Genomic DNA, 27830 nt, shown 5'->3' with positions numbered 1-27830 from the left:
TCCTTGCTTTATGTGTTCACTCTAAGCGAGGGAAACATCAAGATCTACGATTTGGGAATTCAGAGGTCGTTACCCAAGGAGGGACATTGCAAGGGATAGGGCCTCTTCTGCTTGAAAACTAAGCGGTAGAGCCAGCCCCCTCATGCGACGCTGCACCTCAAGAGTCCCCATGTGACGTGCAATCCTGACATTGCAGGCCATCCAGAGGCAGCTGGAGGAGGTGGAGGAGCGGCAGAGGGCTTCTGAGATCCAAGGCGTGAGGCTGGAGAAGGCGCTGAGGGGGGAAGCAGGTAGGTGGCCCCGCCGATCGCAGAGGCGGGCCTGGGCCGAGAATGGTGCCGGTCTAACGGAGCCGGCCAAACACTGAGACCTCGTTGCTGTTAACGGCACTGTTAACGTGGGCAGGCGGCGCTGAGGTCACAGCTGCTCCACACTTCCAAAAACAAACTCATGGTCCGATTTGAAATTCCTAGGGCACTGGTCAGCCCGTGGGCCTTGTCCCTGGGTTTCTGGCCCGTCCGGCCTCCCTTATGCAAGTGTGAATGTTCTTTGCAACCTGGGGGTTATGAGAAACTGTTCTGAGATAGTCATGAGAGCTATTTGGGTGTTCAAGCAAAGCAGGGAGTGATTCAAAGCCCGGGCTTGGACTCAAAGTCCTCATCCCTCCCTTTTCTAGCTGTGTACCTTGGGCTGGTCACGTTCTAAACTTTTATGAACTTTCGTTTTCTCCTCTAGAATAGGGATATTTGCGGTTTCCTTTAGAACTGATATAAGGATTAAAGAAGAAATTATATATATAAAAAATATATATGAAGAGGGGCACCTGGGTGGCTCAGTCAGTTAAGCATTGTACTTTAATTTTGGTTCAGGTCATGATCTCATGGTTTGTGAGATCGAGCCCCACATCAGGCTCCAGGCTGACCGTACAGAGCCTGCTTGGGATTCTCTCTCTCCCCCTTCTCTCTCTGTCCATCCCCTGCTTGCATTTTCTCTCTCTCTCTCTCTCAAAAAAAAAAGTTTAAAAAATTATATATATGAAGATGATAAACTAACATGTTGCCTGATACAAGAAATGGTAACTCTCCCACCAATAGCTTCAGGTCCTTAGATTCAAACAGAATTCATCTGGTGAAGTCCTACCCTGGGGGAGACATGAAGACAGTGGGTCTATAACGATGAGTATAGCACAGTTTCTGCCTTTGAGAAGTTCATGGTCCATTGAAGGATGCAGACATGTAAATAAATAAACAGCAATACAGGAGGACAAGTCCTGTGATAGGAACAAGCGTTTGGGGAGGGGGGCATGGGGACACGATCACAGGCTTCCTAACTGATCTTGGGGAGAAGGGCATTCAGGCTAATCACCTGGAAGGGGCAATCCATTATGATGAGACCCAGAGGAGGAATAAGAGTTAACCAGTGAGGTGAGGAGATTGTTCTAGAAGAGGGACATTGCTCCAGGAGACGTGAAGTGCCTCAATGAATACGGAGACAGCAAAGGAGTCCAAGGTGAGGCATGACATAAGACCCCTACATTTTTTGGAAGCCACCCTAGCACTAGTTTTCAGCTAGTGAATTGGAGAGGCCCTTAGAGTTAGTGGGTGGGGGGTGATATTGTCTCCTTCGTTTGGGGGTATGATGTCTTTAGCCTTCTGCATTTCGGGTATAGCCAGACACTGAAAACATATCTCTGCGTACAGTCGTGTAAACATCTTACCTGTTAAACAACATGGCGGAAGTTTAGGCTTTCAGTTCTCTTAAAAGTTCAGCTGTTTGAGAGCGATGGTATCAGCAGGGGCAGACCCAGATTTTGTGAAGCCTGAAGTTTGTGCACAGTCACGCAGGCAAAATTATGAGGGCTGCTCCCACAGCTTTGCAAGGACTCAGCCAAGTGAGGGTCCCTGCAGTGCAAGCGTTAGCACTTGCGTGCGTGGTTAGCTTGTTTCTGAGTCACAGGGAAATGCTGGAGTCTGACTTTATCCCTCTGAGCCCGGTTTACGAAGTGGGAGTGATCATCAGACCTGTTTCTTGGATTTGTGGTAAGGACGGGCTAAAACAGTTTATGAGGAAATCCTAGCACAGGACAGATGATCAGTAAGTATTTGTTCCTTTTCTTTCTAAAACACACCGTGCACTTCCTTGCAATGCACACATCCACCCATGAGGAATAGACTTCATGACACAAATAATAACTGTTTCTTGCTTGCAGTGAGAGACACTGCCTGTCTCTACAGCTGTTTTGGGGACTTGCAGTAAAATGAATTGCCCTTGTTTGACATACCACCACATTCCCCGTCAAGAAGGCTCTGCACCGCTCTTTGGGAATCCACAGATTTCAGCAAGAGCCTTAGAAATGAAAAGGATAAACCAAGAAAGCTAGAGCATGTTTCAGTTTGCTAGGGAGGCAGGGTGGCATGGTGGGGAAAAGAGAATTATAGGCATCAAAAAGCCCGTGTTCAAATTCTGCTCTGTTGCATTTATGCTGTGTGGCCTTGGGAGAATCACTTAACCTTTCATGCTGCAGATTCCTTATGCCAAAAATGGAGCTAATAATCCTCACACTCCCAGGTCATTCAGGGCATTGGTGGGCAAATTGCCTCTGAGAGTTTCTACCACACTGCAGGCATTCAACGGATGCGACCCGATGTCATTTTTACAAAGTATTCTTAAGTATCCATCTACACACATACACTGTTAAAGAATTGACTCACTCGGGATACCTGAGTGTCTCAATCTGGTTAAGCATCCGACTTCAGCTCTGGTCATAATCTCACGGTGGTCTGTGAGTTCAGGCCCCACGTCAAGCTCTGTGCTGACAGCTCAGAGCCTGGAGCCTGCTTCAGATTCTGTGTCTCCCTCTGTCCTTGCCCCTCCCTTACTCACACTCTGTCTCTCTCTGTCTCTGAAAAATGAATAAACATTAAAAAAATTTTTTTAATTATTAAAACAACAACAAAAAAGAATTGACTCATCTTACTGCTTGAGATTTAAATTCTAGAAACCAAATTTTCATGGCTTCTGAAAATCTCCCTCTCCCTCAAGCTTAAAGAGAGGCTATTTTGAACTATCAGCTGAAGAAAGTCAACTTGTGGTGTTTTCAAAGGTGTGTCAGCCCAGCCAGAAGATAGATTCCCTTCATTCCCTTTACATCCTTAGTAATTGAATTCCCCTGTTCAGTTTATGGGCCTTTTCCCCCTTGATTGTCCTTGTGTGGGTGACAGATACAGATCAACACGGGGCTGGAGGCTGGAAGAGTTAAGTTGAGGAGAGTGGCCCCGAAGGAAACCAAACAGAAGATGTGCAAACCAGGCATCGAAATTAATACACTCTAACTTGTAATAACATTTGTGCAGTAATAATATTCCTTTGCAGTTTAATATTCTATTCAGCCCCTTTAAAAGATTGCCCTGGTGCTTAATGAATGACCAATGCTTATTAGGTTAAGTTGTATTTGAGCTGGCCTGTGCTGCTCTGGTTCAAGTGATTTAATGGGAATTATTTAATAGGTATTATTAGGATAATTAGAAAATGATCACAGTTAGGCAATAATATTGAGCTATGAAGGTTGTGAATAACCAAATTTAGAGACAGGCCTGAAAACATGAGTAGTCTGTGACAGTAATGCAAGGCTCCTCTAATAATTACGTGCGCCAGCCTGAAAGGCTCTTTTGTTCCTAGGAGTTATTCATTAGGCGGGCATTGAATTAGAGGAACATGCGGGGGTGCAGGACGGAGGGCAATGATGGCTGATGAGCAAAATGAAGCTTTGATGAGCTCCTAATTGTCGTGACAACAATTCCTTCTTTCTTTCTTCCCAACAGTCAGAAATAAGCTCCCCCACCCGCAGGAAGGGTTGTTCCCCATTTTGTTTTCAAGGAAGGGGAAACAAAGAAAAACGAAAATCCAGCAATCCACCCTAGATGGCAAGTCATGATGTCCTGTAGGGTGTGTGTTGGGAGGTGGGGAGAAGTGTTATGGATGGATGTCCTTGAGGCATGGATTGCCCTGGTGGTCCTAGGTCCCAGAGTAAAGGACCAGGATATGCAGGGGCCTGATTGCCCTGGGCTCCACCCCCATGAGGAAAACAAGCCAAGCATTGCCAGCCCCTTAGATTCTTCTTGGTCAAGGCACTGTTACCTACTGATTTGTTATCAATGAGGTGGTCCATGTTAAGTGCTAAGGCAATGGAATTTCCCAATTTTGCAGGAGACCACCATTCAGATTAAGATGGTGTGGATAACAGAATCTGTGCTTTCTTTCAACGCCTGGAGGCAGGTGAAATCTGATGAAAACTTGAGAGCAGCTTGGAGGGAGAAAAGATTTGTCCCTAAGGGAGGTATATGGGAATTAACTTTGCCCTCACAGTGTTACCAACTTTTGGGGAAGGTTTACCAGCTGGTTGTCTTCATTGAGCTTCTTGCTTTTTTTTTTTTTTTTTTTTTTTTTTAAGAGCCAGATGGCTTCCCTTCACAAAGATGGAGTTTACAAAGAAATAGCCGGATGTGTGAGGCTGCCAGTAGGTGGCAGCAGGAGCACATGTTATGACAAGAGAAATTGCAATGAAAACCTAGCCAGGAAGAGGGAAGTAGTTTGGCTTGCACTCTGTGGTTTTTATCTTGGCTGCTGCTGAGGAACAGAAGGAATAATACTTTCCTTGAAAATATAACAATGAGGTGTCCTTAAAAGAACACAGACACTGGAATCAGACACTTGTGAGTTTGAAGCCCGATGCCATTCATAGAAAATGGCCAAGAGTTAACAAGAGTCCAAAGCCGACGGCTAAGCAAGCAAGGAATTTGGATGGGTTTGCCACAAGTCTATGTGCCGCAAGTGAACAGTGAAATCCAGTCCATCAGAGCACGGGAGTGTTTTGCTCACAGCCCAGCAAACGGCAGGAAGGCAGCATGGTACAAGTTGCCCCGGACCCAAGTGTCACCGAGTGACCTGCTAGGCCTAGATGGTAGCTGTGTACCCAGTGGACTGTGCCACGGCTTAGGAGCTCAGGGCAAGGTACATGGCAGCCTTTACAGAAAGCACTGAGCACACCAGCCCCTTTCCCTGGAAGCAAGAAGTTGTATAGCAGTCATGCTGTGGTAGCCTGACCTACTTCTCAGAATCGCCTACTTGGCTGGTTCCAGGAATGTCTCAGGGCTGGAGGATGGTTAGACCCTTGCAGTATGGCACTCCCACCAAAGACATGCCGGGATGCTCGGGGTCGACTGCATATTGCCTTACTCAGCAAATAAAAATCATCCGCTTATTATGGTGTTCATCTCTGCTTCTGGCCTCCGTGGCCACTCTATAGAAAGTGAGTGGCCTTACAACAAAGATGGGCCCACTGAGGGTGAGACTGAGATTCTCTTCCTGAAGAAGCCTTGGGTCCTCTCCACTGCATGGATTCCAGGGGCATGGAGGTCTCAGAGTTATGTGCCCTCGAGCATTGCCTTACACACAAAAATTACCATGAGAGCAGCAAGAAATGCATTTTATATCACAAATTAGTACATGTAAATATATAACTGAAAAATTCATCAGGAAATAATACTGAATTTTGCTATATATAAAAGACTAGTACTTTCCATTCTATTTTACTTTTAGTGCTTATTCTGACCCATAAAGTTAATTTTGCAACCCTCAGATTTAAAAAAATCACGGTCATAATGATTTTACCTGGAAAAACATTTGAAACTAGATTACCAAATGGCCGACTCGGCCAGATGCAGAATGCAGTTCCCAAGAAGCACGGAGCAGCAGAACTGTGGACTAGATACTACAAAAGCCCGTTCACTACAACAAGTATACTTTCAAAAACATTGCTAGGCTCTCTCAAGTAAGTGAGGTAAACCTCTCAGGGCCAAGAAGGACAAGGATGAGAAGAAGAAAAGTATGCTGAAACTTCCATGTGCCAGGAAGGGAGGAAGCATCAAAAAGAAATCCAGGGTTGCCTTGAGGATAAATATCAGTGGTTTTAATGGCTAAGCCTTGGGACTAAAGAAAAGTAGGGAAGCTAACCTCAAAGTATCCTGCATTGTGCCAGTTCTTTTAACTCCCTGGAAAACAAGTATAGATGCTCTATGAAAGAAACCATGCTTCAGTTGATGCTCTCAGGCTTCAGACAAATTAAGTTCAACAAATCATTAAATGATAAAAATAAGTAATCGTCCAAAACACAAGGAAGTAAGCCACTAAGAATGGCAAAAACAAGTTTCAATGGCCAAGAACTTCCACTATATTAATTATTACATACAGAATATACTATGTCTATATGTCAAACATTTACAGAAATAGACTACACATAAAAATGAGCAAGCAAAACCAAAAAACACTACCAAAGTGAACAGACAACACCACCTTCAGCCTGACCAACCGTAAGCGCAGTCAAACTTAACATCATAAGCTTCCTGCTGTGATGTACCAAGAAAGACGCATCATCACTTATGCAGCAGAAATGCTCAACTTGAATTTAATAATAAGAATAAAATCCGACGATTGCAGAGTAAGAGACAATCTGCAAAATAACTGGCAAATATCAATGCCATAAAAAAGGGGAGGGGTGGAATCTAGGAACTGTTCTAGATAAAAGGAGACTAAAGGAACATAACAACTAAATATAGTGCTTAATCCTTTAGGTTTAATTTTTGTCAAATAAAAAGTTGAGGGGAAAATGGCTAGGCTTTTTTTTTTAAATAATGAAATGAAGAGCCTGGAAATGAAAAATGCATTCATTGAAATTAAAAACTCGATGAAAGTACTAAATAGCAGTTTGGACACAGCAGTAGAGAGAATTAGTGAATTGGACAATATATCTGAGGAAATGAACCAAAATGCAGCACAGAGAGAAAAAGAGATGGAAAATATAAAGGCGTAGTTTGTAGCCATAGAAAATAAAATGAGAACATCTGGTATATGTTCAATTGGAGTCCTGGAAGGAGAGAACAGAGAAAATTGAAGTTGTGTATCATTTGGAGAGGTAATGGATGAGACATGATAGCAAAGCACTTAGAAAGGGTCTGGGGCCCAACGAGTGGTTTATAAGTGTTAGCTTTCTTTTTTCCCAAATGAGTGAAAGACGTGAATCTACAGAGATTCCAGGATACAGAAATTAGGATAAATTTGAAATATGTCCACCCTTACTTGGCACAATGAGTGAAAATGTAGAACATTGAGGACAGAGATGATGTTAAAGTGGACAAAGAGTAAAGATAAGTCACCTTAAAAGGGAAAAAAATTTTTACTAACAGCCCTGTTCTCAAAAGCAGTAATGGATGTTACAAAACAGGGAAGTAATAGTGTCAAACAGCTGAAAAAAATAACTCTCAAGCTAGAATAGTGTATAGAGAAAAAAAAGGTATTTCAAGAATAAGTGCACAATAAAGACGTATTAATTTTTTCTCGAATAGAGTTAACTATGTATAAACAAATTCCTATAGGGGGGAAAAAGATACACAGAAGGACAATCTATAATATGAAAGAAGAAATGGTGAATAAAAAAATAATATAAACATGCAAGTAAATCATTGTCAATATAAAATAATATGGATTTTTATTTTCATGTATTTATTTTTAAAGTTTATTTATTTTGAGAGAGAGAGCACAAGTAGGGGAGGGAAAGAGAGACAAATAGAGAGAATCCCAAGCAGGCCCTGTATTGTCAGCATGGAGCCTGAAGCAAAGGCTTGAATTCACGAACCGCAAGATCATGACCTGAGTGGAAACTGAGTGGTATGCGTAACCGACTGAGCCACGCAGGCACCCCCACATAATATGGATTTTTAAAACATAGAACTGAAGCACTGGACTAAAATAGAGGTTAAGTTTGGAGTTGAATGATTGGAAGTCAAGAGTTCCAGGGCCCTTATGTTGTTTAAAAGAAGGCTAAGATATTAAGTTTAGGCTGTTAAGGTATTAAAAACACCTATTTATGTTTTAAATGTAGTCACCCAAAACAATAGAAGTAAAATGTATAACATCCAAATCTGTGGAGGAAACAAATAATATTAATATTAATATTAATATTAATATTAATATTATTTATATTAATTATATATAATATAATTATATATAAATGTATATTAATATTATTTATAATAAATAATAATCAGCCAAACAAAAATCCCAACTCAATTCTAAATAAAAATAAAAGAGTATTCTAAAAGGATAAAAAGCACAAAGTAAGACATAGACACAAGTCAAATATGTCAGTAATCATCATGAAAGTTAATGAACAAGACAGTGACATGCTGTTTAGCAAATCTGCATAAAACATTAATACACAAAAAGTTTTAAAGTAAAAGGATGGCAAAATATATGCTAATTAAATGAAGCTGGAGGTAATGCATTGTGTTTAAAATCCTCCATAAAAAAATATTTAAGAAATGAGAAAAAAACTGGAGGTAATTATATTAAAAGCAGGTAAAATAGCCTTTAATACCACAATGGTGATTAGGAATAAACAGGGTTACAGCATAATTTTTAAATGATCAACTTACTAAGAAGATATCACAGTTTTAAATGTGTATGTGCTGACTCTAGCAGGCTCAAAATATATAAAACAAAAAATTCTAAACTACAGGGAGTAATTTCTGCTACCGTGGCAGGAGATTTTAGTATATCTTTTAATGATTGTCAAGCAGACAAAATATTAGTACAAATGTGAACCATGTAACTAATAACCTTAATTTAAAAGACATTTATAAAACCCTGTACCTCCATATTAGAGAATAGTATATTCTTCTCAAGCTCACATGTGATTTATAAAAATTAACTCTATTAGTTGATAAATCTCAGAGAACCTAAATTATACAGACCTCTTTCTTTTAAAAAATTTTTTTTTTAGTGTTTATTTTTGAGAGAGAGATTGCAAGTGGGGAAGAGATAAATGGAAAGGAGACACAGAGTCCCAGGCAGGCTTCAGGCTCTGAGCTGTCAGTACAGAGCCCGACGCAGGGCTCTAACTCATGAACCCTGAGATCATGACCTGAGCTGAAGTCGAACTCCCAACCAACTAAGCCACCCAGATGCCCCTATACAGACCACATTCTAAAGTACAATGTACTTAATTTATAAGTCAATAGCCAACAAATATTTTTTTAAAACCATGCATCTAGGAAGTTAAAAGATAAATTTCTCATGGATCAAAGAAAAAAATCAAATGGACATTTCTAAAAATACATGGAAATTTAAAATGTACTAAATATGAAAAGGAAAACCAGTAGATCAAAACTCAGAGGTGCAGTGAAAGTGGTGTGGAGAGGTATTGCCCTAAATACTCCTTTTAGAAAAGAAGAAAGGCTGAAAATTAATGAGTTAAGTGTCCAACTTAATTTAAAAAAAGAAAAGGAAGCCTAATAAAGAAGATAATAAGCAGAAGTAAATGAAATAGAGAGTCATAACAACATGGAGAGGATCAAGCAAGCCAAATGTTGGTTCTTTGAAAAGACTAATGAAAAACTAGAAGCAATAATATTAAATTGATTTTTAAAAATAAAATAGAGGTGCCTGGCAGGCTCAGTCCGTTGAGCATCCAACTCTTGATTTCAGCTCAGGTCATGATCCCAGGGTGGTGACATCAAGCCCCACACTGGGCTCTGTGGTGACAACGCAGAGCCTGCTTGGGCTTCTCCCTCTCCCTCTGCCCCTCCTCCCCCCCTTGCTTGCTCTTGAAAACATAAAATAAAACAGAAGATAGAAATAAATAAATTAGGAATGAGAAGGGCAAACAGAACCACAGATATAGCAGATTCCCCAAAAAATAAAAGAATATAATGAATATTTAATGCAATGTGATTTAACAATCACCACATTAAGAAATGAAAGAGGGAAACCATATGGTCTTTTCAGTATAAGAAGAAAATATCATTTGACAAAATTCAACACTTGGGACAAAAACTTTCAACAAAAAAGGATTAGAACAGGATAGAATGTTCTTAGTTTGAAGAATATCTTCCAAGATGCTGCAGCAAATATCACTGTCGGATGGTAAAATATTAGTAGCATTTCTTTAAAAATCAGAAATAACAGAAGAAGGCCTACCATTACCTCTTATATTCAACATTGTACAGGGAACCCTAGCCAGTGCAGTAAGACAAGGAAAAAATGGCATAAGGTTTGGAAAGGAAGAAACAAATTTGTGTTGTTTCTCGATGATAGAATCATCCATGTGAAAAGCACCCCAAATTGCACAAATAAATTATTAAAAATAAGAAGAGCCTATATGACAGTGATTGGGTATAAGCTTAAAATAGAAAAAGCAATTGCATTCCTAGATCTCAGCATAAAGCAATTAAAAAATGAAAGAAAAAAGATGCCCTTACATTAGCATAAAAACATATGGCACCTAGGAGTAAATCAAACAAAAAATGTATACAACCTTTATGGAGCCAATTTTAATCCTTCACTGAAAACGACCAAGAGACTCAAACATAATTTCACATATACAAAAACCTGATTTAAGCCTACAGTAGCATGCAGATATATAGGAAATAAGTGATTCTCAGACAAGTGATTTTCAACAGAGGAAAAAAATTGAGCCTTACATCATCCAAACAAACCAATTTCATAAAGATTAAAGTTTTTAAAATTAATTTTAGTTAATTTTTTAATGTTTATTTTAGAGAGAGAGAGCAAGTGGGGGAGGGGCAGAGAGAGAGGGAGACACAGAATCTGAAGCAGGCTCCAGGCTCTGAGCTGTCAGCACAGAGCCTGACACAGGGCTCGAACCCACAAACTGTGAGATAGTGACCTGAGCCGACTGAGCCACCCAGGTGCCCCCAAAGATTTTAATATGAAAAATGAAACTTGAAAAGTTAAGAAGAATCTTTTTGACCTCAAGCTGGTAGTCTGTAGACATTATAAGGGAAAAGATAAGCCACTAATTCAGAAAATACATTTGCAACAAATATAACCAAAAAAGAATCAGTATTCCAGAATATGTGAAGAACCCTTAAAAATCAATAAGAAATAGGCAAGCAAATGTTTGCCTTTATAAAAATAGGCAAATAATAAAAACATATCATGCTCATTAGTAATCAGGAAAATGCAAATACAATGAGAAACTCTTTCAAACTATTAAATTACCAAAATTTATAAAACTTGATAATACTAAGTATGTGGCAAGGTTAAGAAACAAGGGGTACTTTTTATTCAATGTTAGTGGGAGTGTCAACAGTCATAGCTCTTTGGAAAATGCTTTGGCTTTCTGTTTTCTGTGAAACTGACCATTTGCATACCATACTAAGGAATTTTATTCGTCAGTGTGTATTCCAGAGCAAAACATGGAGAGGGACTTAGACAGCAATCAACAGGAAAATGGGTCAATTACAGTATGTTCAAAGATCTCCCAAAGTGATTTTGACTCTTGAGGAAAGGCAGATTCTAAAAAAAAAAAAAAAATTGTTGTAAATTATTCCATTGAAAGAAAGGAAATTGAATGGAATGATTCCATTCAACTCATGTTTATTGAGTATTGTGCCAATAGAAGTCAGTGTGGCTGCATAGGTTACTCTCTCATGGACCACATTTTAGAAGGGCACATAAGAGAGATTAAAAAGGGGGCATGTAATGTAGGATTAAAGTGGGTATCATGCAGCAAAGAGGCTCACTCTGAAGAAAAAAAAAAGAATAAAGACAGCAAAATAGTGCCTTTAAAGCTGTTTCTTTTGGATTGAGAACAAGGAAAGGAGAGACCCAGGCAGATGGTGTAATGTTACAGGATGAAAAAAGACAACTCTTTTCCAACTCTCAGCATTTATGTTTTCTTTATCAAGGAAAATAGTCCTCCATCTAGAAATGTTAAACACATCTAGAAGAGGGAGTTGAATCTGAAAGAGAAATCTAGGTGAGAAAAATGAGAGAGCAATGAATTTAGGTTTCTTTCACGGAGAACGATGGCATGTATACTAGTCTTGTTGGGTGTGGCGTTCCTCAACCAGAATTTGTTGAATGAACCAAATTAACCAGTTATTTCAACATGGCTAGATATAACCTCAGTCTTTGAAAACTCATGGCGAATTCCAGAACCAAAGACTAAAGGCCAGTCTATTTTCTGTGTTTCACTTCACACGGGAAAGAAAGAGGAATTCTGATCCTTGTCAAGATTCTAGGAAGGATTATTAAAGAAACTGTGAATATTTAGAAAGAAACTTAGTGATTATGAGAAGCCACTGGTGTTTACTGAGAAGCTGTGAACAACAAATGTCATTTCCTTTTCTGGGTGGAGCTGTGAGGTTTGTAGTGCCAGTGGACACGGCAGACGTTGTGAAGCTTGATTTCAGGAATTTATTTTACCGAGGCTTCCTGTAACAGCCTCATGGACAAAATATAGAAATGTGTGCTGGGTGATAGAGTGCATTTAGAGTCTGTAGAACAGCCTCACCCAAAGCCTGAGCAGGGTCCCTAATGATGGGCCAGATGGCTCTGTTCTTGGTCCAGTCCCATCTGACATTTTGGTTTTCAATATTGCATAAAGGTCCAGGATGCCCATTTATCAATACTGCAGAAACCCCAAAGCTAGAACTGTGTCGCTGGAGGAAATATTCGAAAGATTTCCCCATGATGGAACAAAATAAACAAGATGATAATTAACAAGATACATATACAGTCTTGCATTAGGTTAAGGAAAGGCTGAGTTGCACAAACAGAGCATGAAGTCGTCAGACTTCACCAACACTCGTGTGGAAAGGCCACGCTCGTTTGCAAGGTAGGAAGAGCCCGGTGAAGACACAGCTGCCAAAAGACCTCAGCAACCCCAGGGCTCAGACAAAGGTGCAAGAAGATCTCTCCCCTCTGAACTGTTGGTATTTTGTTTGATTCTGGACTGTCTTCAGGTTGCATCCTGGAACACCAGAGGGCAAGTGGAGGTGGGCAGCCCTCTTGTGACACAATGACAAATGACCTAGGGGTGTTGACTCTGACAAAAGAACACTCTGAATGCCTTCTGAGTGTTAAGTGTTCTCTGTTTTCCCATGGAGGCAAAACTGGACTTGGCAGCTGGCGGCCAGCCCATCAAAGGCCAATGGAAAGAAGTTTTCTATACTTGGAGTACAGAGCCCCGCAGGATTTCCACCATCACATGGAGAGTTATCACAGAGGCTGGAGAGGGAAGAAGGTAGAGGGAATCCCCGGAACAGATTACCCGTGAAGGTTCTTTCATCGCTTATGTCATATGATTTGAATAATGACCATTACCATTTATTGAACTTAAACTGCGTACCAGGGCTGGGTTAAGGTCTATTGTGTACACAGTCAATCCCACTGTATCTTCATAACAGATGAGGAGACTGAGGCTCAGGGAGGCTACAGTATGTGTTCTTAGCCCACATGGTAGGAGGTGCAAGAGTGGAAGTTTGATCCCAAGTGTAAAGTAACTTTTATGCTATAGATGATCTCTGGTCTATATACCTTATTCTTTCATTCCTGTCTGTGTGGCCATAGCAAGGGGCACATTATCTTCTATTTGGCTGTGCGGTGTTGGCCTTCCCCACTGAACTGCAAGGTCCCAGTTGCCTGTCATCCAAGAAACCTAAGGAAGAATAACGTTTGGCTATTTCTCTCCCCCCCGCCTTTTAATCCTTCCTGATTAAAACTTCACTTAGATCATCCTACTCAACCACTTTTAGTGTCCTTTTGTGTTCTACAGCATAAAGTACAAGAGTCTTAGCATGACGTTCAGGGACCTCTAGGACAAGATCCTCATACACTCCCAGACCTCACCCTCCGCCCCACCATGCCCCTTTAGTCCTGCCTGATCTCTGTCTCTACCACTTTCTGTTCCATCCCCTTGTCTTTGCTGACATTGTGTCTTCTTGGAAATGTCCTCTCCCATCCTCATTAGTTCCTCTCCAAGTGTTATCCATTCTTCAACACCCCAGTTCAAGCACCACACTTCTTGGAAAGCCAACCTCACATCCTGACTGGGAAAACCCTCCCCTCTCTATATTCCCAGAGTGCTTTTATGCTGCTTAGTTGTGGTTAAGAGTTTTCTAATGTTCTATTTTATTCTGGCTCTTTAAATCCATCTGCTCCAGAAGATTCTCTAGAAAAAATAATAAAGAGAGATGGCAGGCCTTATGCTTTACTATCTCCAAATTTCTCATCACATGTAGCATTATCTGTCACTGTATCCCCATTACCCAAAGCACTACCCAATACCTATTCAATAAGTAGGTGTTATTGGATGAGCAAATGAATTTATGCATGAAGGGACAAATGGATGCATTCATCAGAAGTCCAGATATGCCTTGTGGTACCAATTTCCCCTAAATTGTGTAATTTGGTGCATTACTCATGAATCTCTCCGGACCCAAATGTCCATATCAACAAAAAGGTGGTTAAGAAGACCACCTTCTTCTTAAGGGAGGAAAGGGAACTCATTTTTATGAATGACTTGTTACAAGCAGGGCAACGTGTCAGGCGTGTTACTTGCCCTACAAGCCTATGAGAAGGAGGGAAGGAGTGAGGGGGAGTGGGGAGTGATACAAAGAAGTGAAAAGCTCAGGACAAAGCTCACTAGGGCTCAAGCCCTGGTTCTGCCACTTAATAACTGTGAGCTTGGGAAAATTGAGCTTTTAGACCTCTGTTTTCTCCAGCTATCAAGCAGTGATTATAAAAGAATCTACTGGTGAGTTTCTTATGAGGTTTAAATGAGATGTCCCATATATTGAGGTTCCTGGGTGGCTCAGTCAGTTGGGTACCTGGCTTCAGCTCAGGTCGTGATCTCGCAGTTTGTGGGTTTGAGCCCCACGTTGGGCGCCGTGCTGACAGCTCAGAGCCTGGAGCCTGCTTTGGATTCTGTGTCTCCTCTCTCTCTCTCTCTCTCTCTCTCTCTCTCTCTCTCTGCCCCTCCTCTGCTTCCTTTCTGTCTTTCTCTCAAAAATAAATTAAAAAACATTAAAAAAATAAAAAAATAAATGAGATGTCCCATATAATGCACAGAGCCCACTGACTGGCATGTAATCATCAGTCATAATATGGCATAATAAATAGTAGCTTCTCACTACTCTATTATTTGTGTGTCTTTTTAAAATATTTTTTTAAATGTTTATTCTTGAGAGAGAGAGGGAGAGAGAGAGAGAGAGACAGTGGAAGAGGGGCAGAGAGAGAGAGAGACACACAGAATCCGAAGCAGGCTCCAGGCTCTGAGCAGTCAGCACAGAGCCTGACACAGGGCTCGAGCCCACAAATCGGGAGATCATGACTTGAGCCAAAGTTGGACGCTGAACCGATTGAGCCACCCAGGCGCCCCTCCTTGTGTGTCTTATTGTTCATTTTAACCAATTAAGAAGCAAAGGCTCAAGGTCACACGTATGTTTTGTCTGCACTATTTTCCCCTCTGCCGATGGGATACTCCAGTATAAATCCTTCTAGAATGGCCATGAGCCACAATACAGCCTGTGTTCTCATTTCAGGGTGAAATACTAAAAAACCATCTCCATGTTCCTGCTTCTCAAATATGCTTAGATTTTTAGCATTTTATTATGTAAACATTTGACATCTAACATTGTGCATCCAAAAGCAGCATCAGTTTTTCTCATGGTAATTCTTATGTTTAATAAAGGTCATAATCTAGGGGTGCCTGGGTGGCTCAGTTGGTTAAACGACCGACTTTGGCTCAGGTCATGATCTCGCGGTTCGTAGGTTCGAGCCCCACATCGGGCTCTGTGCTGACAGCTCAGAGCCTGGATCCTGCTTCAGATTCTGTTTCTCCTTCCTCTCTTCCCCTCCCCTACTCATTCTCTCTCTCTCCCTCCCCCCCCCCCTCTCTCTCTCTCTAAAATCGACATTAAAAAAAATAGAATAAAGGTCATAACCTAAGTTATAAGAAGATATGAATAGAACTTTCCCAGTGAGACTCAAAACTAGTAATTTTTTTCCCCATCATTTGGCTTTTCTTTGTGTAAAAAATTAAGATGCCAGTCACCACTCCTCTATAATTAAATGTGGTGTGAGCTTCTCTGCCCCATGAAGGGAGCCACACCTCACCTGAGCACCCAGTAATCATTGGATTTGGGGAAGGAGAAGGAGGAAGAGATAGTAACCAGCAGAGTTACTAGGGTTTTCTTTGGTGGAGATTTTGATGCATCAACATACAGAAGTTTGGGGCACCTGGGTGGCTTAGTAGGTTAAGTGTCCACCTTCAGCTCAGGTCATGATCTCACGGTCTGTGAGTTCGAGCCCTGCGTCAGGCCCTGTGCTGACAGCTCAGAGCCTGGAGCCTGCTTCAGATTCTGGGTCCTCTCTCTCTTTGCCCCTCCCCTGCTCAAAAAGAAATAAATATTAAAACAATTTTTGTTAAAACATACAGAAGTTTTACCAGTAGACAGGAGAAGTTTCATTTATGGCAGGACATTATCGAGATTATATGAACCTTGGAGCTGAAGTATTCATGCCCTAAATGTCCAAGAGGACGGCCCCCAGAGCATGCACAGGTGGGTTTTATTTTTCACGCCTGCAACCTGAGGCATCAACAGGCCATCAGGGGGGCTGCTGCCTGTTGAGACTTTTTCTGCTACAAACATGGCCCACCAAAGTAGCTTCTAAGCAGGTTGATCATGGGGAGAAAAATGCCAATCTAACCCATTTGCCGCTGATTTCTTAAGCAGATTCAGGCACACAAGATGAAGCACAGCTTTTGCAGGAATGGTTTAAGCTGGTTCTGGAGAAGAATAAATTAATGCGATATGAGTCAGAGCTACTGATCATGTAAGTAAGGCAACACAGATAACAGCGAGTCCTAAAAGCAAAGGGGGTGGGAGTGGGGTGGCTCACCCTCCCAGGTTGAAGTCCCAGGAATTTTTCTCCTTGTGCATACAGAATCGTGATTGAGGCAAATTGATATTTGGTGCCTTGCATATCATGCTGGCATTAGTGCAGAGAATCTTCAGTTGTCTGTTCCCTCTGTGGAGTCCTATGGCTAAAACAGACCTCAAGTGATGGGTCTGGAGCTAGAGGGCATTTGGATAAGGTATTTTCAATCCATCCTTGTCCCCGAGACCAGTGGGGGAGGGGGGCCACCTGCAGTCACACACCTGCAATAGGGAAGCTTATGTCTGGGAAGAGGCTGGGGAGATCTGCCTGGCCACTTCCTTGTGGCTTTAACATACAAGGACTGAGACCTCCCTGGCTGTCCTCTCTGAATAAGAGAGCAGCCTGGTGGGAGAACCAGAAAGTAGAGGTGGATGTCATCGTACTCTGAAAGAGTTGAAGGTCACTCAGCGTGTGGACATATCTTTTGGGGGTAACCATTCAACCCACTGCACTAACCAGACCCCAGAATTAGACACACTCATCTATGTAGTTACAGAAAGTAATGGACCCACTTGCTTCTTGGGGGCAAGACTTTTACCCTAGACCAATGTATCTCAACTGGGGGCAATTTTGCCCCCCCGAGGATATTCAACAATGTCTGGAGGCATTTTTGGTTGCCATACCTAGGAGGTGCTACCTGTGTCTAGTGAGTAGAGGCCAAGAGTGGTACTTAACATCCCACAATGCACAGGATGCCCTGTTTCCCCCCACCAACTATTGAAGTAAAATGCCCATAGCATCAAGATTGGGAAATCTTGCCATAGACCTATGGCAAGGCTCAGAGTAATCAAGAACACAGGTCTGCTGCAGGCAGGCTAGTCCCAGGAGAAAAAGGGTGTGAGCTAAGTTCACCTAGTCTCTTCCCAGATTTACCTCTCCCAGGTTGAGAGTGAGTAGGAGTGGAGACTGGGGAAGGAGACTAAGAGTTCTACTCATTGAGCTTCAGGGACATGGAAGGAAAGTCCGGGAAGAAAGCATCCTCCTTAGTAACTATTTTTTCTGTCACTATTTTTTAAGTTGATACACATGCTGAGACTCAGAGCAACACTTATCCATGCCCGCCTGACTGCAAAGCCTTTTTTCCCCAATCATACCGTCTGCCTGTAGACCAGATCTGAAGTACAAAGTTCATTCAACAAAAATGTATCCAACACATTCTGTGTGCCAGGAACTGCTGGGTAATATGGAAATAAAAAAGAGTGACACCACAGTCCCTATTTTTGAGGATCTCATGATTTTAGGGGAGAAAGACGTGCTAACACGTAGCATGCTAGCAACAAGAAAACATGGCAAAAGCTCCATGGAAGTTTGTAGAAGGAGCATTCGGTGCATGGGCTCTACCTGTGAGTCTGAAAGTCAATGACGGCTGCTGTTACTGCTTAGTGACCAGCTTCCCTAGTTAGTCTGCTGCCAGGGGGAACCTTCGGCTCCAAAAGAGGCCAGAGGGAAGCTCAGGCAGGTGAGCTAGACAAAAGCAGGAATGGTTTAAGCTGCTAAAGGATAGGTTTTAGTTTAGAGAAAAGACCTGGTTGAACAGAGAGAACCATCTTGGGTAACTGACTTGGGTGCTTTGGGAAAGCAGATACCAAGACAAGATTGGAAGTCCAAGAAATGTACTGGGATAAAGGGAAATAGGAGGGGGAGTAAGAGGCAAGTCTACAGACCCTCTTTGGTCCTGATACCTGTGAAAGGAGAAGGGGAGGAAAGGGAATTGAACAGAGGAACCTGAGATGGCCCTGTAGCCCTGAGAACATCTTAGCCAGGCTACAGGGAGAACCAGAGCTGAGATGCCATCAGAGGAGTCCAACTCCAGTACCACCGCTGTGCTCTGACATTGGCTGGGAGCTGCCTGGGGACAGTGTGGCCACAACATGACACTGAGTGGATTCTGCCTCAGCAGTCAGCTTGCTGTATTCTGCCCAGAAAGTTCTCTCTTAAAGGAAGGCTTGAGTGGTACACTTCCATTGGCTATCAGAGCAGGCCAAGAGAAGTTCAGGGTCAATAACAAAAGGCAGAATATTGAACATGGCAGGGACCTTGACCCAAGTAGTAGTAAAAATAAAGGCAGCAACGACAGGGCATAGCAAAGTGTAGCAGATACCCATGCACGCCATGGGTAGGGTGCAAGTGAAGGCCCCATGATGTCAAACCCAGGGGCCTATTCTCAGCCCTCACCCTCTTCAATGTCTCTGTAGCAATGAATCCCCTCGACCTCTCTCTTCTCTCTCAAAACTTTCTCCTCCTGGTTTCTGTGATGCTGAATTTCTTGTTTTAATTGCTTCTCAAAGTTTTGATTGCTTCCTCCCTGGTGACATCTGTTTTGTTTGACTTCCAAATGTGGGCATTTCCAACCTCGTTGTCTTCAAATTTTTCTTTCTCTGTAGTCTTCCTCTGAGGGATCACATGACTTCACCCACCCTCTCTGATCCCTGTGACCTCTGTTTGTGGTCCTCATTCTCCTGAGAACTCCAGAGTTGGGTTCCCAAAGCTCTGGGGAACCTCCACATTACACATGGCCTAGCATGTGGGTGCCTTGCATACACGAGGGATACACATGGAATAGCCCCAGGCGTTGAAAGGTTGAGAAGTTCCAAACTGACCTTTACCAAGAACTAACTTCTCTTCTTGACTTTGCTGCTCCTATTGGTGGAAACACAGAGACCCCAAGCGTCCCTGATCCCTCTTTCCACATCTCCTACAACCAGATGGACAGCGTCTGAATTTTATTGCCTCCACATGGACACAATGGCTCTCTCCTGCCTCCTCTTCTTTGTTTTGCTCTTTATCACAATCAGGGATTTGGGAGTTGTTAGAGGTGATTCTTGAAGTCCCTTTGCCCCTAAAAGAGAAAAGATTTTCAGATTGTCATTGCTTCTCTCCTGGATTATACTAGTCGTTTCTTGATGATGCATCCCCAAAGGGCGGCCTGAGTGGCCTTCCAAACACCCACTGAGATCACATCACAACCTTCAGCGGCTCCATGGTCTTTCCAGTTCAGCATATCCCAGCAGTCCTTCTGGGCTCCTTCAGTGACCCCAGCAGTAGCAGAACTTTCCATTTAGAGATATTCCAAGACCTCAGTTTTAATGAGAAAAAAAAAAAAAAAAAAAAAAGGCAGTAGCTGTAGTCAGTGAGCTTCTGTTTCTAGGCAGATCGTCAGTTTTTACAAGGTCTGAACATTTTCTCATCTCCAGGGCCCAAGAATTAGAACTGGAAGATCATCAAAGCAGACTGGAACAGACATTAAGAGAAAAAATGCTCAAGGAGGGTGAGTACGATGACATGTTTGGGGGCCCTTGTTAAAGACATTTTTCCCCCGAGAGGCACTTGCACAGAGCACCCTGCAAATCCCAGAGTGGGATGCTCTTCCTGTCTTGTGCAAGCAGCCTGGAGGCAGAACGGGAGGCTGGACGGGTGGAAACTCACCACCCGCCCAGCAAGTCGCTTCTGGCTTTGTTCACCTGGGCTATGAGGGCAGCAGTTTACTCCATCCCATGAGCTAACAGAGCAAAATCACTCATTCGCTTTCCCATTTATTCAGTTAAGGAGTATTTGCTGAGAGTCTAGGGGGGCCCTGGCAATAGAAGAAGAGCACCCCTGCCTTGTGGTCTCACCGGGGAGGCCAACATGCAAACTGGTGTTTGTAGTACAATGAGATGAAGGCCAGGACAGAGATGCTTTGGGAACACCAAGGAAGGCGGGCCTAGTTCTGCCAGGCACCATAGATGTACAGGAAACACCCTTCCCAGCACAGGCCGGACCAGGTCAACACAAATGAGAAAATAATTTCCACCATAAAGGAGGGAAAGCTGACATAAATTCAATTCACATGCTATACTGATTTATGCATTCATTGGTTCCAGCCCAGTAAGACACCGTTTTGTGGCTGTGTGTTCATGGGACCAGATCCACGCATGGCTTTCCTACACTTAGGCCTAGGTCTAAAAGGACAAGTTCAACAATTTCTTTACACCTCATGGACCAAACATGCTTACCTATGGGGTTGCCTGGTACAGGGCAAGCACCTGACAAATATTAGACGTCATCTTTATGATTGTTTTTACTTAGGCATTTTATCCCCATTTTACAGTTTAGAAAACTGAGTCTCGGAACTTAAAAAGTATGTTCGAGGTTAAGTAGTGAGAGGACTAAGATTCAGGCACAGACTACCAAAGAGGGTCTCCTATTCCTTCCCACATAGTAATGATTTGTGGACTTTCTTTATAGCAACAAAAAAATTCTATTTCTAGCAAAATCTTTCTAGGGCTGCACTGTATAGAACAGATAAAAGTCATTTTTATTTGTCAGAGGGCTCGCATGAGTCCGTTGATGACAAGCCAACATTGAGGGAGGAATGTTTTATTTTTCTGTGTTGATTATCAAATAAGGAGCAACGACACTGGAATATACCCAGATTAACAGATCATAGAAGGAGTAGGAATAAGATGGGTGAGAAGTCAGGGTGCTCTGGGTTTTCTTCCTCCCTCAAACACAGCTATGTTGAGGTCAGATGATTTGGAACAACCAGGAAATTGATCTATGGAGTGTCAGAAGGATCTCCATGATTGGAGGGAGACAGCGTGCCAGGTACAAGGTGCATGGACATGAACTTGGGGAGAGAGAAACAGCAGTGCCACAGAAGAGAGGGAACCCTTTCCATGGAGAGACAAAGGGAAAGAAAGAGAGAGGGGTTGAGAGAGTGCGGCATCAGGTTTGCACAGGAGGAAAACCGCTCTGGACCAGGGACTGGGGAACAAGAAGTACTAAGTATAGCAGGGTTTTGGTTGTTTTTTTTTTTAATTTTATTTAAATCCAAGTTAGTTAACATATAGTGTAAAAATAGTTCAGGAGTAGAATGTGGTGATTCGTCACTTACATATAATACCCAGTGCTCATCCCAGCAAGTGCCCTCCTTAATGCCCATCACCCATCTAGCCCAACAACGTGGATGGAACTGGAGTGTATTATTTATGCTAAGCAAAATAGGTCAGAGAAAGACAGAAATCATATGATTTCACTAATAGGTGGAATTTAAGAAACGCAACAGATGAACATAGGGGAAGGGAAGGCAAAATAAGATAAAAACAGATAAAAACCATAAGAGACTCTTAAATACAGAGAACAAACTGAGAGTTGCTGGAGGGGAGGTTGGGGGGATGGGCATTAAGGAGGGCACCTGTTGGGATGAGCACTGAGTATTATATGTAAGTGACGAATCACTATATTCTACTTCTGAAACCAATACTACACTAACCTGGATTTAAATAAGTTCATTAAAAAATAAATTAATTAAAAAGAAAAAACCATAGAGCATAATATCTGATTTATACATCAAATAAAAATTTCAGTTTGCTCTGTTTCTGGATGGTAAAATAAAAACCACCAACAGTCCCCATTAGCCACCTTTGAACCTTTTTTTTTTTTTTAAGTTTTACTAAGGAGTGAGGATCATACATTTCTTCATTCCCTTAGCCGATCTTCCATAAAAGCTCTAGCCCACTAGTTAGCAAGAGAGGGAAAAAAAAAAGAAAAAAGAACTTTATTTATCCCTCTCTAGTAGACTCGGTCTGATGCAATAAGTTTAACAATCCCGGTAGAAATGCTTAGTCTCTTTGGGATGAAAATGTTCAGCCTTGGAGATGGCCAGCTTTTCCTTCTGCTTTCCTCCCTAAGGACGGGTAGTAGGGAGAGGCAGGTTTTGTGACTCCGCAGCAGTAGGTATCTGGGTTGGTTGCTCTGATTCACTGAGTCCCCAATCAGCTGTGTCCCATCATCCGGCTGCCACTCTCTCTGCTGGCATTTGCAAGCTGAGGTGTATGGCTGGCATCGTCCATAGCCTGGCCACTCCTCAGCATGCCTGGAGCCTGGTGGCAGTCCCTGGCTTTCTCAGGCACACCTCAGCACATCCTCCATTCAGCTTGTCCAGACAGACTCCACCGTGGGACCACATCACTCCTCATCGCGGGGGAGCCCTCTGGGAGGCTCACTGGCCAGCTACCTTTGGTAGCTCTAGGGCTGGTGGGCACTCTTAAGCCCCACGGCTGCCACACACAGCAGATTGAGATCTGGGGAGCCACACTCAGACCCTTCTCTGCCCAGTCACCATATACTGCCCTATGTTTATGCAGAAGGCACCCTTCCAGCTGGCTTCTTCCCAGAATTCCAAACAAGGGGCTGGGTAAGAATCCTTGAGCCCCTGGTGTTCCCATTAAATGGTATGATGTTTCCTGGCCCAGAACAGAGAGGCTAGAGCTAACCCTCTGCTTCTAATCGTCTCTTGCCCATAAAACACGAAGTACCGAGGGAATGGTGTTTCTCTATTTCCCTTTTGTCATATATGCCTTCTTCCTGACCCCATCCTCTGAACTAAGACTCATGTGAGAAACAGTGGCCCTTCTTTGCTCCAGGATCAGGCTCACCACCTAGTCCCTGGCATGTTAAAGGGAATGGGCTCAGGTATTTATAAAGTCGTCTCCCAAGGCAACAATCTGGTTGACAAGACTTAAATCTGCCTTAAAATCTATTTTGATTGTCAGAAAATCATTACTACCTGTTTCTTATCCCTTCCCTTCCTTTTGTAGCAATCTTATGTCCCCCGGGGCAATGGGATGTGTCAGGCCAATTAGGAAGAAGTTCTTGTACTCTTAAGACAAAAGAGAAAACATGTTCACAGTCTGGAGACACCATCCCATTGGCCAACCAGAGCCTTATTTTGCTTCTGCCTGGTCTCTCCTCAAAGGGCTGCAATTTGTCATTAACTACAAAAAAAAAAAAAAAAAAAAAGGAAAAAAAGGATCCTCATCTTTGAAGTCCTAGCCCCTGATGCAGATGGTTTGTTTAGAAACTTTTCTCATAGATTCCTTTGTTGTAGTTCAGACATGTTTAGGGAAAACAGCCTTCTTGTTGTTCCGTTGGTTTCTTTTTTTTCTTGCAGGGGAGGGGAGGCTGGAGAACTCTGTGGGGCCTGGCTGATATTCTTTTCCTTACAAAGGGATTTCCCCCTGTTTGCTTTGTATATACTCTCAAGATGAAAACTGAGCTGACTGCAGCACAAAGCACCCTCCTTGCTAATCTGTGGCTGCGAGAGAGTTCCCTGGTGTTAAATTCATTTCCTTGTTTTCTCCATGGAAATTAGAAGGCAGAACAAGTCCGAAACAATCAAGAATGCCCGTGCCAAGATCTCTCCCTTGGCCTGAATGTTACCTGAGGCCCAATGCTTGCCGTTTTTTTGTTTTTTAGAGAGCCAGAAAGATGAGAGCGATCTGAACGAGGAGCAAGAAATACTCAGCGAGATGATGCAAGTAATTGAACAAAGGGACAGACTCGTGGACTCCTTAGAGGAACAGCGCATAAAAGAAAAGGCTGAAGACCAGCACTTTGAAAGCTTCATATTCTCCAGGGGCTGTCAGCTGAGTAGGACGTGAGCAGCCCAAGGCGCTGGCCCTGGATGCTGGCTGAGGATCAGGCCGGGCACACCTCACTCACTCATGGTTCCTTTGGCAGGATTTGCCATACGTGGATGCCCTATTGCAATTTCTTCTTAAAATTCTCCCATATGGAGTACAGCTGCCCAAGACCCTTCCAGAGATTATAATGACGAATATACAAAGATGGTTAGGGAATTGGCAGTCACTTTGGCATGTCTCACATTGGAAGTGACCTTGGCAGATGACCAGCATTGTTTTGCCTGGAAAGTGACACAGGGATCGACTTTCCTGCTGTTTTTATCATTTATCTCCCCAATTCATTGAGTTACACATCTTAAGATTTTTACAAAGCTGCCTTTTCATTAATATATCCATATTTGCCCTTTTTTTTTTTTTTTCATGGATGACCAGTTTCCAAATGTCAGAAAGAAGCAGCCACAGTTTAAAGATTAGGTTAATATTTAAAAATTGTGTTTCCAGAGAAAGAGGAGAAACCTTGAGATTACTGATTACATAAAGCAAATAACTCATATAGCAGGTGTTAATTCAATCCAGGGTGAATTTAATTTACCAGTTGTATTTATAAGCCTTAATATAATATACATAAGAAATGAGAGTTTAATACAACATTTGAGCCTTAATTTCATTTAAAAAAAAGAGAGAGAGAAGGAAATCAAACTTTAACTTCATACTGGCAAGACTATCAGTGTTCACCAAATACTGCAGGCTTAGAAAAGCTTTTGTTCTCTGAGTCCTCTCCTTACTGGCCCTGGAACACAGTGAAAAGTGTTTCTCGAAAATGAATCATTTTCCAGTGCATTTTTATAACCGTTGGTAATGGCACTGAAAACACACACACTCGTGATCCAAGGTGAAGAAGGCTTCCCGGTGACAGCCTTCTCAGGTCCAAAGAGAAGTGTCTCCAGCGCTCTCTCCAGGGACTCCCTGGGAACTCCACAGGACAAGGACAAAACCACTTCTGACTTCACCCTAGAGCTGAGTGCAGCGACCCCATTTACCAAAGGCAGTGATCAAATCCCAAACTGGGTCATGGGTTTTTTTTTTTTTTTAAGTGACATTTTCAATGTGAAAAGAAAGCCAGGAGATGGAATTTGTGCACTGACAGGAGATTCCTGGGTCGTTTTGATGGTTCATATGGGAACCAAAGAAAAGATTTTAAATAGTGATCTGTTGTCATAAAGTATTTGATTGTTTACAGTCAATGGGATTCTTTGAAGAGTCAGCCTGTTGCTGACAAGAGACAGACTGAGGAACTCTTTGTTATATGTTTGGCCTCTCTCATTTCTGCAAGTGTGTAAATGTGTCATTGAACAAAAGGTGCTTTGCAACAGTTGGCTCTTGAGACCTAACTCTCCTCAGTTCATGTTGACCATGAACCACTGCTGTGTGAGATGCTGTCTATGTGCACCAGTCTGGCCAGCTGATAAGCCAGAAATCAGAAATGTAACTGGATTTCTCAAGTGCGCCAATGTTTTGGGTGGTATTAAAATGCAACCTTTCCATGGCAGACCAAATTCCGAAGGTTGTAATTCTTTTTTCCTTCCTTCTTCTTCCTTTCCCCTTTTTAAAAAAAGAGTCAAATCTTCTAGTGCCTGAATTCTATTGGGGAATATGTGCAGGCATCTATCTAGCTGTCAAAACTATGCCATTTATGGCTATTTACCTCTTCTTATTTATTTATATATTTGGTGGAAATTGCTAATACAGTTTCCTCACAATTCTGATTTTCCTGTATTATAACTTGGAGAAGGTCTATTGGCACTAGGGTGTATCGGTATATAAGCTATTTAACATATAAGTAACCCAGATGTTTGGGGCAGTGAGCTAGTTGTATAGTATTAAAGATTTATGGAGATAGTTAAAATAATATTTTCGGCCTTCAGGCATTTAAAATAAGACTCTGGATACTCAGGAATTTTAATTCATTTAAAGAGAAAGATCTAGAACTTCTGTTTTTATTCTAGAATATTTAGAAGTATTCAAACCCAGTGTTTTCTGTCAGTTCTATGAAAGCATGCTGCTTGCGACTTGCATATGTTTAACGTGATGCTTACCTGTGTGGTGTCTGGATTGTTTTGATACAAAAGAATTTATTGCCACTTATTTTGATTTGTTCTATTTTCATCTAAAAGAAAGATCCTCCTGAGGGGGGCCAAGAAACACCTTCTTTCTGTTAATAGATGAGAAAGGCAATTTGTTCATTTTCTCTTTCAAAGACTATGTTCTGGAGTGGAAGGCTGAGTCTTACGTGGCCAGGTTGAAACACATGCTCATACCTAACAGCCTTTTACTTACGCCAGCTTTTAGTTTTACCAGCATGTAAAACCATTTCAATGGACATTTCCAAAATGACACAAATATTGTAGCTGTTGAATTATTTTGAACAATTCCATTCCTATTCACAATAAAGAATGTTCTAAGACCGTCAAAGTGTAAAATATTGTACATTTTAAAGACAGTTTCTTTATGCAGTACGGGTAGGATTATGGCGAAAACAGCTTCTTCTGTCCCATAAAAGTATACTTGTGATCAAAGCTGAACAAGTTAGGACTCTGAACGAGACATAAAGCCCCAGCTGCGGGTCGTATTTTATAGCCAGTCTCACACGGCTTCTAAGTTAAACTAAAGGGCTCATGTTAGTTGCTAGTTTAGGATTTTACATAAGTTGAATCAAGAGGATATGTCTGAAGCTTGCTCTCGCAAAGCATTCATTTGTTGATCTATTTGTGTAACAAACATTCTCTGAATGCCTGTGGGGTTGTGCAGCTTCCATTAGGGGAGAATATCAGTCCTCCACTCTATCCCCAAATAACTGCAAAAATAAACAAGTACCACTCGCAAATAAATACAAAGGTAAAGAACTATTTTTCATTATAAGCCTCAGTCTATTCTACTCACGTTTATCTCAAGTCTAAAGACATTTATCCCCAACTCTTGTAGTGCTTCTTTGGCAATGAAAATAAGTTCGTTTCTAAAACTGTGAAAAATACTATCAGGTTGTACTGTTTCATTTAGACCTTGACTTTGGCAGTGTGAGGCTGCTTGGACTCAATCAATGCTGAGATGCAGCATGTTAATTGCGACTGAGAAAGGAAGTGGCAGGTGTTTCCAACTCTGATGAGCTGCAATGAAATTGATGTTTTCTGCATTCAGGAGGCAAATGGCAATTCAGCAGTGTCTGTCTTCCCAGGAAGCAGACTTACAGGCTTTTCCTTCCAAACTGAAAATGGCAGCATGTCCCAGCCAGGTGGCTGATCAGAGAACTACCTCAGCAGGGCAGAGGTGGCAGGGGGCAGCCGGGGCTGCCACACGAACAGAGAGAGTCACAGTCATTGGATGTGGTGAGCTCAAATGTAATTTATTGTAATAGGAAGGTTCACATACAGGGGAGCGTGTACTGTTTCGCCTACTGTTTATCTTCTAACCTCACTGCTGAGTAGCTTGTAAAAGATTAATTTGCTCCGACAATTGGGAACTATTCATGTGGGCTGAAATGCGTTACATGGGCACTGCTATAAATACTGAAATGAACCAAAAATAAATGGTTTCCTGTTGAAGGAATCAAAACATTTTCGTGTG

At 42.1% G+C, this 27830-nt stretch overlaps 1 protein-coding gene across 9 annotated transcripts in view; it reads left to right on the top strand.

Annotated features, from left to right (window-relative positions):
* MICAL2 (microtubule associated monooxygenase, calponin and LIM domain containing 2) overlaps positions 1 to 24636 on the top strand; it is a 221718-nt gene extending 197082 nt beyond the window's left edge. For 3 of the 9 annotated variants that reach the window (XM_078433225.2, XM_078433223.2, XM_078433222.2), the window contains 4 exons: positions 197 to 290; positions 16596 to 16698; positions 19998 to 20071; positions 24043 to 24635. In XM_078433225.2, coding sequence (XP_078289351.2) covers positions 197 to 290; positions 16596 to 16698; positions 19998 to 20071; positions 24043 to 24227 — 456 coding nt within the window. In that variant the 3' untranslated portion in view covers positions 24228 to 24635. Of the gene's footprint in view, positions 1 to 196; positions 291 to 16595; positions 16699 to 19997; positions 20072 to 24042 lie in introns of all 9 variants that reach the window. The other 6 variants (XM_078433221.2, XM_078433224.2, XM_078433219.2 and 3 more) reach the window with 4 other exon arrangements.
* The last annotated feature ends 3194 nt before the right edge of the window (positions 24637 to 27830 follow it).

Source organism: Panthera onca, chromosome D1 (assembly GCF_046562875.1).
Source record: "Panthera onca isolate mPanOnc1 chromosome D1, mPanOnc1 haplotype 2, whole genome shotgun sequence".
NCBI lineage: Eukaryota > Metazoa > Chordata > Mammalia > Carnivora > Felidae > Panthera > Panthera onca.
The sequence above is the reverse complement of the archived record's forward strand: the minus strand, read 5'-3'. Positions and strand labels throughout refer to the sequence as shown.